Source organism: Nyctibius grandis, chromosome Z (genome assembly GCF_013368605.1).
Source record: "Nyctibius grandis isolate bNycGra1 chromosome Z, bNycGra1.pri, whole genome shotgun sequence".
NCBI lineage: Eukaryota > Metazoa > Chordata > Aves > Nyctibiiformes > Nyctibiidae > Nyctibius > Nyctibius grandis.
Genome location: NC_090695.1, coordinates 78,742,707 through 78,758,484, shown reverse-complemented (window position 1 = coordinate 78,758,484; position 15,778 = coordinate 78,742,707). Strand labels below are relative to the sequence as shown.

Here is a 15,778-nt window from a genome sequence, read left to right as displayed (position 1 = left end):
TTAATTTATCTATGAAATTAATATCCTTAAAGTGCAGATGTAATGCTAACTCCCTTAAATGTCAATTCCTCACAGATTACTCTGAAAACGCTTTAATGCTTGTTTACTTTAAAGCAGCTCAGGGAAGGAATTACATTTAATCTCAACTAGCTAAAAGCAAATTAACATTTGGTAGTCTGCCAAAGTTACAACTGATACAAAGCAACCTCACTTATCTCTTTCATGGAACCATATTTGCCTTGTTCAACCAGGCAAAAAGGATTTTTTTTGGTGCTTGAATAAATTTAAGGCTGTTGTTCTTTAGTTCACTATTACATTAATTGTTTAGTAAGAACTCTGAAGTGTCCTGGATGAAGTATATGAAACTGCTAATTAAAAAACAGAGAGAATGCTCAAAGGGGCTGCAAGATTCCACATTAGGCTGACCAAGCCTTACACGTCTTGAAAAATCCACCTGAACTATTAGACTAGTTGGATAACGGCTTTGCCAGCAGGGAGAAGTGAGAAAGCGTAGTACAAATTCATTAGCTTTTAAGGACATTGTAGTTAGTTTTCTGTTTGTGCTTTCCGTGTTCTGCAAAAGTTTAGGTTTCCAAACAAAAATATTTCAGGGCTTCCTCTGAACTCAGTCAATGACCCAACACCAAATATTGAACTCATATTGGAGCAATAAAATTTAAAAAAACCAAACCCCTGTCCTGCAAAATGTTTATCACCGATTGTATTGACTATTTTCTTCTCTTGAAACATTTTTAAAAAGAAGTTTTCAAAATTGGGTTGCGGGTAATTTTTTTCCTTGCAAGCTTAATTTTCCATTATTTTGAAGGTTTAAAAATAAAATTTCAACTGATGTTTAGCCACTGCATTTATTCATTTTGGCTATAAGTTTATACAACAATAGTTGCTAACATTGAAAGTTTATGCACCGCATATGTAAACTTTTATGCACATAAATTTTACATGCACCGGTGAAAAAACTACATATGCGCTGACACGTTAACTATGCAGGCATAAACATTATCTGCCAGTACACACACAACACCTTTAGCATCAGTTAAAGACTTCTTCATCAGGAGCTACATTTTCCTGTCAGACTAGAGAAGGATTTATATGTGTCTGCACATATACTTTATGTGCCATTTACACACAACTACTGGGACAAAACTAAAATGGGTTCATGTGGCTGTTCTAACAGAGGGGAACTTCTCTGTTACATTGCACACTTCTGTGACCATCTGACTCAGCCAAGTGTGCCACCACCCAACTCTGCTTGCATGCACGCATGAAAAAAAAACAGACGACTGCACAAAACCTTTGCTGTTCAGTCAAGGTTGCTATATAGACAATATACCTAATACAAACCTACAACGACTGGAAATGAAAATGCCAGCTGATATACCCCTTTAGTTTACTCCCTCTCATGTATGTATGTTTCCATACATACCAGAAAAGCAGTATGTCACATATCTTGCAGGGCAACCTTTGGGCAACCTAAGGAAACCAAATTTCCACAACCCCATTTCCCAGCAGGACCTTTACACCACATTATTATGTCAAAACTTCACAGTTAATACTGTAACAGTCATTTTACTAAAGGAGGATTTTAGACTCCTCAGCCTTAGGGATTTTAACAGTAAAGCAAACACCCGTTGAGTTGATAAGCAACGTACGTGCCATGAAAACTTATGTACCACTTTTGTGATTTTCATCTGGGACATTATATATAATCGTAGATAGCGTAGCACTGGCTTGACAATTATATTTTTGCATATAAGCACATACTGGATTCTAATAATATTTATCAAAAATATATACACATATACATTTAAATCTTGATAGAACTTGCCCAAAATTACTTTCCCATATTTAAAACACATATTGCATTCAAACTTTCGACACTAGGGCTTTGAATTCTTAACAGTATTATCTTAATATCTGTATGTTCAACATTAGTTAAATATATATAAACTCTAATGCATGTTAAGAACAAATTAGTAGCTATTAATTAAAGTTTAAATTAAAACAATTATTATATTCACACTAGAATTAGTGCTGTGGCTGAAAGCAAACTCAACACTTCACTAATTCAGTTAAAATATATGGGCCAGTTTAATTTTGTTTCTTCCTTGAACGCCACATTATCATATCTAATAAGGTCATTCATTGTCTTCAAACTATAAGAAAAGGGACAAGTTTGGTCAATTTGATTTACGAAGGATAATATTTTAAATTACTTTGAAATAAATGCCATTTTTAGAATACTTGAGTTGAAATAAAACTTGTCTGCCATTGACCAGATGGGAAGCTATCATGTTGTAATATACACCAGTTCTTGGCTCTTTAAGCCTCTTGCAAATTGAAATGTACAATGGTGTGACTCACTTGGAGGAAAAATAAAATATAGCAGACATTCCCTACAGCCATGAAGCTAGCACCAATAAATGCACTGAGAAGTTTTGTAACGTGCATATGGAGAGGCATATGTTCTCCCATCCTCATAGCTCAGTACCAGTGAAAATAAGACTAGCCTCATAAAAAGTGACAAAAGGTGAAGTACATATAAATATCACACATATAAATGTTCAGTTTTGTACAGTAAAAGAAAAAAAACCAGAACTCTGATTTGCAAATGGTATGATTATAAACCGCAAATGAAGCAAAGAATGAATCACAGTTACCACTAAAGGAACTGTAATATAAATTATCAGTAATTATTTAGTTTGATAACCAACTATGTTATTTTGGTTAGCATCCAAGATAGAAAAGAAAGAAAACCTCAACAGGTAAGTTCAAGATTTTATAAGGCAAATAAACATCAACCCTAATTCATGTTAAAAACATTGACAAAGATGTTGTAATCAAACAGATAAAACAGACTGTAGCCATTTTTAGGCACGAAAAGTAACATAGTAGATCTAGTTAAATAGTGAAATTGTAAACAAAATCATTTCAGGAACTAGCAAAATTTTCTCTTGAAATATCAAGTTTAGGAAGAGCAAATACCTAATAGGTACTTTTATGCCAGGTTAGAGTCTTCAGTTAAAAATTAGGGGGCCATAGCTCTGAGGTGTACAATGGCCTGTGCTTCCCATTTTGTTATGGCCAGTGAATATATATTTTAATTAGATGTAAGAAGTAAAAACATAAAACGATCCAGGAAGAATTAGGATGCTCTAAAAAATAGTTTTCTGCAATACTTAAGCATAATGTGCCTTGTTAATACTCTAAATGCTGTATTTCAAGAAAGACAAGCTTCCATTACACAAACATACACTGTAAAACCAATAACAAAATTAGAACACCTCAGAATATGTCCCTCAAATTAGTTCATTACATACAGGGTCTTTCATTGTTATATCTGAGCAGCTGAAAGGTGTGTTGTTAAAAGAAAACATGTAATATTTTACCAACATAGTTCATTCATTATCACCAGGACAGTACACATGGCTTTATATATATGGACCGTCCTCACACAGGTACACTAACTATATCTTCTCAGAGATGTGCTTTCTTCTGGACTCCTCATTTTCCCATTTGGTGGTCAAGAAGATGTGTATTTTCTCACCTTTCATCCAGGGAAAAAATGTAAATGCTGGATAGCTCTGGAATAGTTTTCCGCTATTTATTCAAGTCAAATCTGTCCTAAATAGTATCTGTAATCCTAATCCCACCTCAGAAAAGAGAATTATGTCAGACTGAAATGGTACCAGCATTTCCTTTACATACTTTCACACAGCAGAGGATACTCACTTGTGAAGTCATCTTCCAAAACTCATAATTCACAGTATAATTTAAATTTTGAGTACCGACCTTGGACTAGAGCATCAAAAAGCTTACCGTCTTTTCTACAATGAGTCCTTAATAAAGCACAAATTTTCCCAGAAATACAGTAGATCACTTTTTAAGTGATCATGCAGTCATTCCCTCTCCTATATCCTCCTTCTCCTCTCCTTCCTCTCCTCCCATGCATAACTTATAAAGCCCCTGACAAACTTCCTTGAACCTCGATTGAGAGGTAAAAACACATCATCTTTCAAGCTTTAGAAAAACTCAAATTACTATTTCAAGCAGGGAAAAGGACACATTCTGAATTCAGTAGTTATTCAGTATTTGGCATTTCAGTTAGCCAACCACACAACTTTGACTCAGTCACAGCATCTATTGCCTCTGGTTCAGCAGGTATCAGAGGCACCAGGGAAGGAGAAAACAGTACTGCTGACATGTAGTTAGGAGTGAAGGTTATGGAGAGAAATCAGCATGTTTTGTGTAGTATGGGGCTAAATCATAGGGAAGATACTGTGATGTACAAGATATTGTGTGTACAAGGTAAGAGGTAATAAATCCACGGCACATTGGTCTTCAATAGGTCACTGTAGGTCACCACTCCTATGATAACGTGTTCCTCCAAAATATAAAAATACTTTCAGAAAACACAATAACAACTCACAGAGGCAGCTTTTTTCATGAAAATGGAGAGTGAAAATCTCTCAGGAAATAACTTTTGAAGAGGAGGAGGAGGAGGTGAAGGGGTTAGGAGAGGATCTACACTGGTGTGGGAGTGCTTCAGGTTCAAAATTAGAAAGGGAATGACAGCACAGCTGGTAGCATATGTCTCATATGTAACTTGTCATTATATGCAGTGACACAGAAAAAGAAATTAAGCTTTTGCCTCTAATCATGAAGTAATCTCCAAAAAAATCAACTACGATCAAGCAGCATATTTTTCAATGAGTTATTTATATATAAAACTTTTTTTTAACCAGCAATCATAAACAGAGGCATACATTCTTTATCTCCCCTTTAATTATAAGTCTTTCAAAACAGCAACTGTGCTGACTAAATTATTGTCAAGAGCTATATACTCTTTAATTAAAGCAATAAAACCTTACAGATAATTCAAATATCAAACATAATGAATATACTAGCAAAAAGCTACACAGTGCACTGCTTTCAGCATGACCTTAGACTCTTAAAGTTTAAAGATTAGGGAGAATTTGAAAAAAATGTTTCTATGTTTTTTTTAATCAGAATATTAATTCGACATTTATTCAGATATACTCTTTTCAAAATGTTGTAACAGTATTTCATTAATATTGACTATCTGGTGATTCCTTTACAACAATCAACTTTTGATACTCACTTCAGTAAGGACGAACAGGATGATGGTATGCAAAATAACCAGTGTAATGGATGATAAAAGACTTTTGAAAAATCTTGAGGAAGATGTTCATCAGAATTGTTCAGAAATGTCCTGAAAAAAACGAAATACTTCTGAATTACATGGAAGACCGAAAATCCCCTCAGATCACTAGTACTAAATATGTATCAATAGAAGAGAGAAAATCCCTTAAGATAAATAGTACTAATATATGTATACATACACAGAATTGTAAATTTATCTTATGTAGTGTTAAAAATGTCATTCTATATCTTATTTACTTTCACTCTTTGAAACTTAGTACTGTTAAATCAGTTTTCTTAATATTTTTACTCGTATAATATAGCACATTTTCAAACCGTTTGAAAATGCATTGAATAAACAAACTGCTCTTCAGTCATTCATTTCTGTACCTCTTTCTGCATAACATATGCATCATATTATCAATACTTCTATCATATACAATCATAAGAGAAACATCTTTTGAAATTATAATGATTACCTTTTGAATAACATGCAAGTACATATAGACTTTGGATTAAACCGGAAAAAAATCTAAACCAAAAGCACTGGACCTTCACTGGCTTGTGAGAAACAGAATACTGTTTGAAAAAAAATGCTGTTTTCAAATATAAGGACTGGTGAAGAATTAGATAAGCTAGCTTTATGTCACTTCTGCATTACTTCTCTTACCCAAAGGATGTGAGAAGCAAAAATCAGATGTGTCCAATCCTCTGATACTAAAAATTAACTATTTTTATTAGTTAATTATATTATATGATTATAAGTATATATAAGAACAGGATTATCAAATTTAATATCTGCCTTTAATTATTATATAATAATAAATACTAATAAAGGTATTAGTATTTGTACAATTCTGTAGCAACCATGAGGATGTAATAATGTGTGATGGGAATGGATGCCCCTTGGCTTCTTCCCTTTTTACTCTCATTTACACTGAATGCAATTCCAGCAGAGAGGATACAGTCTGTTATATCCATCCTCCGTTAACCATAATCATTATCACTTCTTTTGCACCTTACTTTTCAACTTGCTTGGCTGTGAATTTTTCATCTTAATAACTTTCCTTCTCTGAAGCTTGTTTCTTTATGTATCATAGCTGGGATTTTCTGAGTTATATAAAGAAGGTAACTACCCTTAAAAATGCCACTTCTACAGAACTCATTTATGGTATATTTGCTTTACTTCCTGCAGTGATTCAACGTCATTCCCACTTTTGAGTCAGTACTCTTTCTGTTGCAGTAAGAGTAGAGGGACATTTAAAAATACCGCAGGAAAAGACATGAGGACTCTCTCAGGACAAGAGAAACTTTTTACAAGACATAAAAAAAGCCACTGCCACGACATGGAAACAGAGTGGCTCTAAACACTTAAAACTGGAGACAGAATGGAACTCATTGGAATACAGACTTCAGGAACTCCTAGCCTAAAAGGTAAAATCTCCTCTTTCTGATAGGGTGCTTTGTCACCATTACATTAATAGTATTTGTGTTTTGTAATTTAATTTTTTAAAATTGCTTTTTAACTCTTTTTCACGGCTGCATATAAGTAACTTAGAAGTGTAGCTACATGTCTATAAGATCACTGTCTGCCTGTAAGACCCCAGATGAAAAAAGAAAGAGAATTACACTTCGGGTGTACACCCTTGTACAGACTGATTTATTTGGAAATTAATTTTACTAATCAAACAAAATCAATAGGAAGAATTTGCTACAGACTTCAAAATGATCTTAAGTAAGCAATATCTGAGCAGAAGGTTTAGCACATAGTGAATTTGCACTCTTGGTGAATTCAGAAAAACATGAGGATTAAAAATAAAGCTGAGATTGTAATATAGATAAACGGAGAACTTAAACTAGAAAATAATTATCTTAAAGACACTAATTTCAACATTGTCAGAAAATTAAAGAAAAAAAATCTTATTGTCTCTTATCCTTTGAAATGTTTTTCTTAATATAGCAAAGCATAGAGCCAACTTCCTACAGGAAAGCATGATAGATACAGTTTGGGTAGTAATCTAACAAAAAAAAGACCACATCTTGTCTACTGATAGTGTATGAACTGTTTAAGAGACTTCGGGGCTAAAGCAGCTTGTCAAATATGGTTTCTTAGCTGTCTCCTGAAGACAAACACAGAGCAGATTTTTGAACTCCGAGGCTTATAACAAAATGTCTACACAAATTTTTAAACTGAGATGGAGATAATCTGAGGACTTTAACGATTGTTTAAATATTAGAATAACTTCAAATAAAATAAAAAATCAAGTGCCTAATGATAATACACTAATTCTGGTGCCAGCATTTCTCAGCGTCCACTGCTGGCTCTGTAATTCTTGCCAACAAAACCCAACTCTGTGCCAGACAGTTTAATTCAACTACTCTTCTGACAGAAGTATAATAATAGCTAGTAAGAAATTTGTTTTGACTACAAGTTATGTTAAAGCAGCTGCCTATAGTCTCAAAGCAGTGGATAGCATCTGTGAAAGTATTTAATGCCACAGCAAGATTCCAAGTTACAGTAGTTTTATTCTTCAGTAGAGTATGACAAGGTGAGAATTGATCTTGTAAGCCTCAGTGCAGGTGTGAAAAAATGAGATGCCAACAAGATGCAACCTAATGGTATTTCCTTGTAGACTTCTAAGGATTTAGTTCTGTATAAGGAATAAACATGACTAAAAAGCAACTTCATGAATTATAAATCTTATATATTAAAATTAAGAGAAATATTTTCAATTTTTAAAATTGAGAGATATTTTTACCCAATAGACAGCAATTTTACCAATAGAATCTCTAAGGTCTTCTCTCAGCATTCAAGTCATTCACCTGATTTCTTGTTGAGAAATTAAGATATAATAATTCACAGTATGAAATAATAAAAACGTGTATCCACCTTATTCTTTATGGTCTTCCCTAACAGAAAGATTGTCATCTCCTACTCAGTACAAAAGGCTAAAGAATATAGAAAAAAGCACAAGAATATATCTGCTCCAACTTAAGCAACCCTCAATCTGGTGCAGTAGACAGTCTCTACTATGAAGTCATAAATGGGTCTGTTGTGCTGCACATTGCCAGTCTGCTTCTCCTGGATAATTTCATTCTGTAAAAACTAATGAATGAAGAAGAACAGCATTGGATTCTCCTACAAAATCCACAAGCTGCACTGACACTGTTAGATCCACTGCACAAAACCCAGCTACTTGAACTGAGTAACTGACAACAGCCTTGTCAGTGAGTTAGACTATGATGACTAGAAATTCTGAGGGGTGAAAATCCTCTTTTTTCAGAGGTTTGGGTCAGCAGCAGGAAAATAGCAACACGTGGTAGTTTTGAGGAGCACATTCTGGAGACTGCTGTTGTTCAACAGCTTCCTCAACAACCTGGACAAAAGTGGATTGACAGAACACACATTTAGGACATTCGCAGGTGACACTAAACTGGGGGAAGCTGGCACAGCAATTAACACTACAAACAGTAGAGTGCCAAGTCATGGATGACCGGGCCAACAGAAACTCACGAAGTTCACTGAGGTAAAGTGCAACTTTTTGCTCCAGCAACAGCATTATAACAACCTAGGCTGGGAACCAACTGAGTACCAACCCTACCCAACCCCAAGCCTAAGGTTTATGGCCAGTAGGGTGGTGAATGTGAGAGGCAACAGTGTACTCTCACTAGAAACAATGCAAACCACACACTGGGATGCATTAGGAGGAGTATGGCAAGCAAACTAAAGGTAATGATTCCTTTCATCTACTTGGCAACAGTTAAGCCTTATCTAGGATATTTTGACCAGGTGTTGGGCCTACAGCTTAAGGAGGATGTGAGGAAACTGGAAAGGGCAAGACTGCATCATCTATCATAGAATCATAGAATCACAGAATGGTTTCAGTTGGAAGGGACCTTAAAGATCATCTAGTTCCAACCCCCCTGCCACGGGCAGGGACACCTTCCACTAGACCAGGTTGCTCAAAGCCCCATCCAACCTGGCCTTGAACACTGCCAGGGAGGGGGCACCCACAGCATCTCTGGGTAACCTGTTCCAGTGTCTCACCACCCTCACAGTAAAGAATTTCTTCCTAATATCTAATCTAAATCTACCCTCTTTCAGCCTAAAACCGTTCCCCCTCATCCTATCACTACATGCCCTTGTAAAAAGTCCCTCTCCTGCTTTCCTGTAGGCCCCCTTCAGATACTGGAAGCCTGCTATAAGGTCTCCCTGGAGCCTTCTCTTCTCCAGGCTGAACAGCCCCAACTGTCTCAGCCTGTCTTCATAGGAGAGGTGCTCCAGCCCTCTCATCATCTTCGTGGCCCTCCTCTGGACTCACTCCAACAGCTCCATGTCCTTCTTAATGTGGGGGCCCCAGAGCTGGATGCAGTACTCCAGGTGGGGTCTCATGAGAGCGGAGCAGAAGGACAGAATTACCTTCCTCGACCTGCTGGCCACGCTGCTTGTGATGCAGCCCAGGATATGGTTGGCTTTCTGGGCTGCAAGCGCACATTGCCAGCTCGTGTTGAGCTTCTTGTCAACCATCACCCCCAAGTCCTTCTCCTCAGGGCTGCTCTCAATCCATTCTCCGCCCCGCCTGTATTTGTGCTTGGGATTGCTCTGACTCACATGCAGGAACTTGCACTTGGCCTTGTTGAACTTCACACGGTTCGCACAGGCCCAGCTCTCAAGCCTGTCAAGGTCCCTCTGGATGGCATCCCTTCCTTCCAGTGTGTCGACCACACCACACACCTTGGTGTCATTGGCAAACCTGCTGAGGGCGCACTCAATCCCACTGTCCATGTCGCCGATGAAGATGTTCAACAGGACTGGTCCCAATACCGACCCCCGAGGAACGCCACTCGTCAGTGGTCTCCACTTGGACATCGAGCCGTTGACCGTAGCTCTTTGAGTGTGACCATCCAGCCAATTCTTTATCCACCGAGTGGTCCATGTGTCAAGTGCATGTCTCTCCAATTTAGAGACAAGGATGTCATGCAGGACAGTGTCAAATGCTTTGCACAAGTCCAGGTACATGACATCAGTTGCTCTTCCTCTATCCACCAGCACTGTAACCCCAACGTAGAAGGCCACCAAATTTGTCACGCATAATTTGCCCTTAGTGAAGCCATGTTGTCTGTCACCATTCACCTACTTGATTTCCGTGTGCCTCAGTATAGTTTCCAGGAGGATCTGCTCCACGATGTTCCAGGCACAGAGGTGAGACTGACTGGCCTGTAGTGCTCTGGGTCTTCCTTTTTTCCCTTCTTGAAAATGGGGGTTATGTTTCCCCTTTTCCAGTCAGTGGGAACTTCACCAGACTGCCATGATTTCTCAAAAATGATGGATAGCGGCTTAGCAACTTCATCCGCCAGTTCCCTCAGGACCCGTGGTTGCACCTCATCAGGTCCCATGGATTTGTGCACCTTCAGGTTCCTTAGATGGTCTCAAACCTGATCTTCTCCTACAGTGGGCGGTTCTTCATCCTTCCAGTCCCTGCCTCTGCCCATGACAAGAGGTTGAGAGACCTAGGCTCCTTTACTCTGGTGAAGAGGTGGCTAAAGGGTTGAGTCATCTAATGGTAGTCTACAACTACCACAAGAGTAATTCCAAAGACAATATTAACAAACTTTTCTCAGTGGGGGCTGGTGTAATACAGCAAGCGATAGCTGGCAGCTTTGAAGTATAACACTAGATATTAGGCAATATTTCGCACTAAGGCAGTGCAGCCATGGAACAGGTTTCCTGGAGAGGTTGTAAAATCTTGGTTCCTGGAGGTTTGCATGGTCAGCTAACACAGCCATGTCTGACTACTCTTGGTGATTGTACTGCTTTGAGCAGGAGGTTGGACTAGATGACCTCCAGCAGTCCTTTCCAAGCAACATTTCTGTTATGCTAAAGTTACTTCAGGAAGGCCAGAGAAGGGTGGAGGAAAATGAAGCACAGAAAAATGAGTGAGTATTAAAAACTGATGACCCAAGATTCAGGGTAAATTTAGGACCAGGTCTAAGCAGACCTGTCATACAGAAAAGAAACTGTAAGCGATAGCAGAATGCACCACATTTGATCGCAAAATTAGGAAGGAGAAAGCATATGCCAGAATTACTTTATTTGAAGTTAAGGATATTATTAATTTTTCAGTACCTCTACTATTTTGTTGCATTTCAACAACATAATAAAGAATATTGAATAATTTTAATTCCCTGGAAGCAATAGTTAATACAGCATCTCCAGTACGTTGGAAATGAGCCAGTCCTATTATTAGACAGCTCCTGGAAAACAATGTTCTGTCATCACCACTTTTATGATTACACAAAACTTTCCTGAGCAGTCTAAAGATTAATTTAAACCTAGCCCCTGCAGGGAAATCTTCTAGTACTGAAAGAGAGCATGATAAATTTAAAAGAAAAATCTTTATTTCACTTCAGTTAATTTTACCAAAGCTTTGGAAGATATAGAGCCAAGCTAACAGATGGAAATTTTGATTATACTGCTGTAATTGTAAAGAGAACTGATGAAGTATTAGTATTCCTTTAAAATCATGCATAACTTCTAAATTTGTTATTGATAGATTCTTAATGTGATGAACTATGCACAACCCAGTAAATAACAGACCCAGGAATTCAAGATAAAATTCAGTATATGAAAGTGCTTCCAACTGGATGTAGTCCTTCAAGAAGCTAATTTGGTAAATCCGTTTTTTCATTGTATTCTGGACACTAGGTTAGGTTACCTGAAAAATATTGGCTGTAATGAAACATAACAACTTCCTCATGCAAGTGGTAAATGAGCCCACTAGAGGAGGGGCCCTGCTTGACCTGTTGTTTGTGAACAGAGAAGGACTAGTGGGAGATGTGAGGGTCGGTGGCCGTCTTGGGAGTAGCGACCATGAAATGTTAACGAGTTTTCGATAGTGGGGGAAGTAAGGAGGGGCAAGAGTAGAACTTCTGCCTTAGATTTCTGGCGGGCTGACTTTAGCCTGTTTAAGAGGCTGGTGGACCGAGTCCCTTGGCAATCGGTCCTGAAGGGCAAAGGAGTCCAGGAAGGTTGGACATACTTCAAAAGGGAATTGCTAAATATTCAGGAGCAGGCTGTCCCAGTCTGTAGGAAGGCAAGCCGTCGGGGAAAAAGACCGGCCTGGTTAAACAGGGAACTTAGACTAGAACTTAAGGAAAAAAAAGAGAGCCTACTTGCTCTGGAAGAAGGGTCGGGTAACTTGGGAGGTCTATAGGGACGTGGCCAGGTCGTGTAGGGAGAAGATTAGAAGGGCCAAAGCTCAATTAGAGCTCGATTTGGCTGCTACAGTCAAAGACAACAAAAAAAGCTTTTACAAATACATCAACAGCAAAAGGAGGGTCAAGGAGAGCCTCCACCACTTGCTGAATGAGGAGGGTAGTGTAGTGTCAGGGGATGAGGAAAAGGCAGAGGTGCTCAGTGCCTTCTTTGCCTCGGTCTTTAATGTCAAGACCGGTTGTCCTCAGGAGACTCGGCCCTCAGAGCCTGAAGTTAGGGACGGGGGGCTGTGTGAACCTCCCAGGATCCAGGAGGAGACAGTTAGTGAGCTGCTGTGCCAGTTGGACACCCACAAGGCTATGGGCCCGGATGGGATTCACCCCAGAGTAATGAAAGAACTGGCAAATGAACTTGCCAAACCACTCTCTATTATCTACCAGCAGTCCTGGTTAACTGGAGAAGTTCCAGCTGACTGGAAATTAGCAAATGTAACGCCCATCTACAAGAAGGGTCGGAAGGATGATCCAGGGAACTATAGGCCTGTCAGCCTGACCTCGGTGCCAGGCAAAGTGATGGAACAGATCATCCTGAGTGCCATTACATGGCACATGCAGGGCAATCGGGGCATTGGGGCCAGCCAACATGGATTCATGAAAGGCAGATCCTCCTTGACCAACCTGGTCTCCTTCTATGACAAAGTGACCCGCTTAGTAGATGAGGGCAGGGCTGTGGATGTAGTCTATCTAGACTTCAGTAAGGCATTCGACACTGTCTCCCACAGCATCCTCCTGGACAAACTGGCTGCCCGGGGCTTGGATGGGTGGACTCTTAAAAGGGTTAAAAACTGGCTGGATGGCCGAGCCCAGAGAGTGGTGGTGAATGGGGCAAAGTCCAACTGGTGGCCTGTCACTAGTGGTGTTCCCCAGGGCTCAGTTCTGGGGCCGGTGCTGTTCAATATCTTTATAGATGATCTAGACATAGGGATGGAGTGCACCCTCAGCAAATTTGCAGATGACACCAAGCTGGGTGGGAGTGTCGATCTGCTGGAGGGTAGGAAGGCCCTACAGAGGGATTTGGACAGGTTAGATAGATGGCCGAGACCAACGGCATGAGGTTCAACAAGAACAAGTGCCAAGTCTTACACTTCGGCCACAACCCCATGCAGCTCTACAGGCTGGGGGAAGAGTGGGTAGAAAGCGGCCCGGTGGAAAGAGACCTGGGGGTGCTGATTGACAGCCGGCTAAACATGAGCCAGCAGTGTGCCCAGGTGGCCAAGAAGGCCAATGGCATCCTGGCCTCTATTAGGAACAGTGTAGCCAGCCGGTCTAGGGAAGTGATCGTCCCTCTCTACTCGGCACTGGTGAGGCCGCATCTTGAGTACTGTGTTCAGTTCTGGGCCCCGCACTTCAAGAAAGATGTTGAGGTGTTGGAGCGAGTCCAGAGGAGGGCGACTAAGCTGGTGAAGGGTCTGGAGGGTCTGGCCTATGAGGAACGGCTGAGGGAGCTGGGGTTGTTTAGCCTGGAGAAGAGGAGGCTCAGAAGTGACCTTATTGCAGTCTACAACTACCTGAAGGGAGGTTGTAGTGAAGTGGGAGTTGGCTTCTTCTCCCAGGCAGCTAGCGATAGGACAAGAGGACACAGCCTCAGGCTTCGCCAGGGGAGGTTCAGGTTGGACATTAGGAAGCATTTCTTTTCAGAAAGGGTCATTAGACATAGGAAACGGGCTGCCCAGGGAGGTGGTGGAGTCACCATCTCTGGATGTGTTTAAGAAAAGACTGGGGATGGCACTTAGTGCCATGGTCTAGTTGACAGGGTGGTGTAAGGGCAACGGTTGGACTCGATGATCCCTGAGGTCTCTTCCAACCTGACTGATTCTGTGATTGATTCTGATTCTGTGATAAAACATAAAAGAAGTGGTTTGATAACAGAGTCTCACAGGTTTTGAAAATAAAAGTTCTGAATACACTGTTCATAAAAAACATTCCTTCTTACACAAAAACATGCATCATCTCTCTAACAATGTTTTTCAGTGTTAACTTTATTTTTGTAACCATACAACAAAGTACGACATTTTTTGTATTCTTAAACAAGGCTGCCAGATTTTGGTTATGATTTGCAGAGTACTTTGTAGTAAATTCAATGAGCTGCTAGATCCTGTGCATGTCAAGTTTTTGATCTCTAGAAAAGCAAATTAGGATACTGAAATTTATATGCCTAAATATGAAAGCAATATGACCAAGTTGTTAATCTGTAGCATTTTATATAAAATACAAAATATGCTGCCTCACTCCATTGGCACTTTGCTCTGAAACTCAGTGAGTTCTCAAGTTAGCACACATTTTTTATCATTCCAGGTATAGATAAAACTGTAAACAACATGGATTAGTGGAGAAGACTAGAATAGCTAAAAGGAACAGACTATACTACACATTTATTTTAGTCCACCATTCTAAGGGCTTTCACAAAGTAGAGGTGAAATGTCAAAATTGATAGTAGAAGCAGTTACAGCTACCACAATGTCCATTCCTGCCTCCATTACTATTGCCACAGCAGGACTACCTATTCTGTTCATGAGTCACCTTCTTAATTGCTATTTTTTCACAAGCCTCCATTGTATAAGATTAAACATCCAGTTAGAATCCACTTACGCATGTTCCTCAGAGCCCATAAACGTTAAAATGAGCCCACACATGACAAAAAATATTTAGTTAAAGAAGCTTAAATGCAGGAGGTCTCCACCCTCCTCTTTCTTTTACCTAGAATATTCTCATTTAGAACAATAAAAGCCAGCTGAATAGGATGTGGCTGTCTTAGTTTTGGGTTTTGTTGTTGTTTTTTTAATTTGTGATCTCACTTTGTGTTGTCTCTTACACGAAATTTACAGCAGAATTTTTAGCATGAAAAAGCAATGAAAGACTTAGACTCGATTTCAGTGCAGTAATGTGTCCTTTTGTTTACAGTTGTGACTTGTGAAGACATAATTTTATAAAGATGGGCATTCTATACTCTTTCTCTTTTAAACTATATTTAATATTTGTTGAAGCATACTGGTCATGGAACTAGATTATAATTGCACTAAATTATCTTTAAATTCCAGTACTTAATAGAATTATTATGGGATGACAGCAGAACATTCTGATTTACCTGGAAGCTGAAGGTAGATAAATCTGAACTAGTAAGAAGATGACATTTTTTTAATTGTATGAGTGACTAAGTCCTTGAAAACCTTACCAAAGGCTTTGGAACCATAGTAGTAAATGTTTTCAGACTGACAAGAATGCATTTCTAACAAAATGTGTCCTAACCAAACAGTAAATTGCAAATTTGGACAGTAATTGTTAATAAAATTCTACTGTTTGTGTTACAGAGGAAATCAAACCA

At 39.2% G+C, this 15,778-nt stretch overlaps 1 protein-coding gene across 1 annotated transcript in view; it reads right to left on the bottom strand.

Annotated features, from left to right (window-relative positions):
* Nucleotides 1-15,778, bottom strand: part of KIAA0825 (KIAA0825 ortholog) — a 254,030-nt gene that overhangs the window by 139,694 nt on the left and 98,558 nt on the right. The window contains exon 13 of the mRNA XM_068423333.1: nt 5,141-5,251. Coding sequence (XP_068279434.1) covers nt 5,141-5,251 — 111 coding nt within the window. The remainder of the gene's footprint in view (nt 1-5,140; nt 5,252-15,778) is intronic.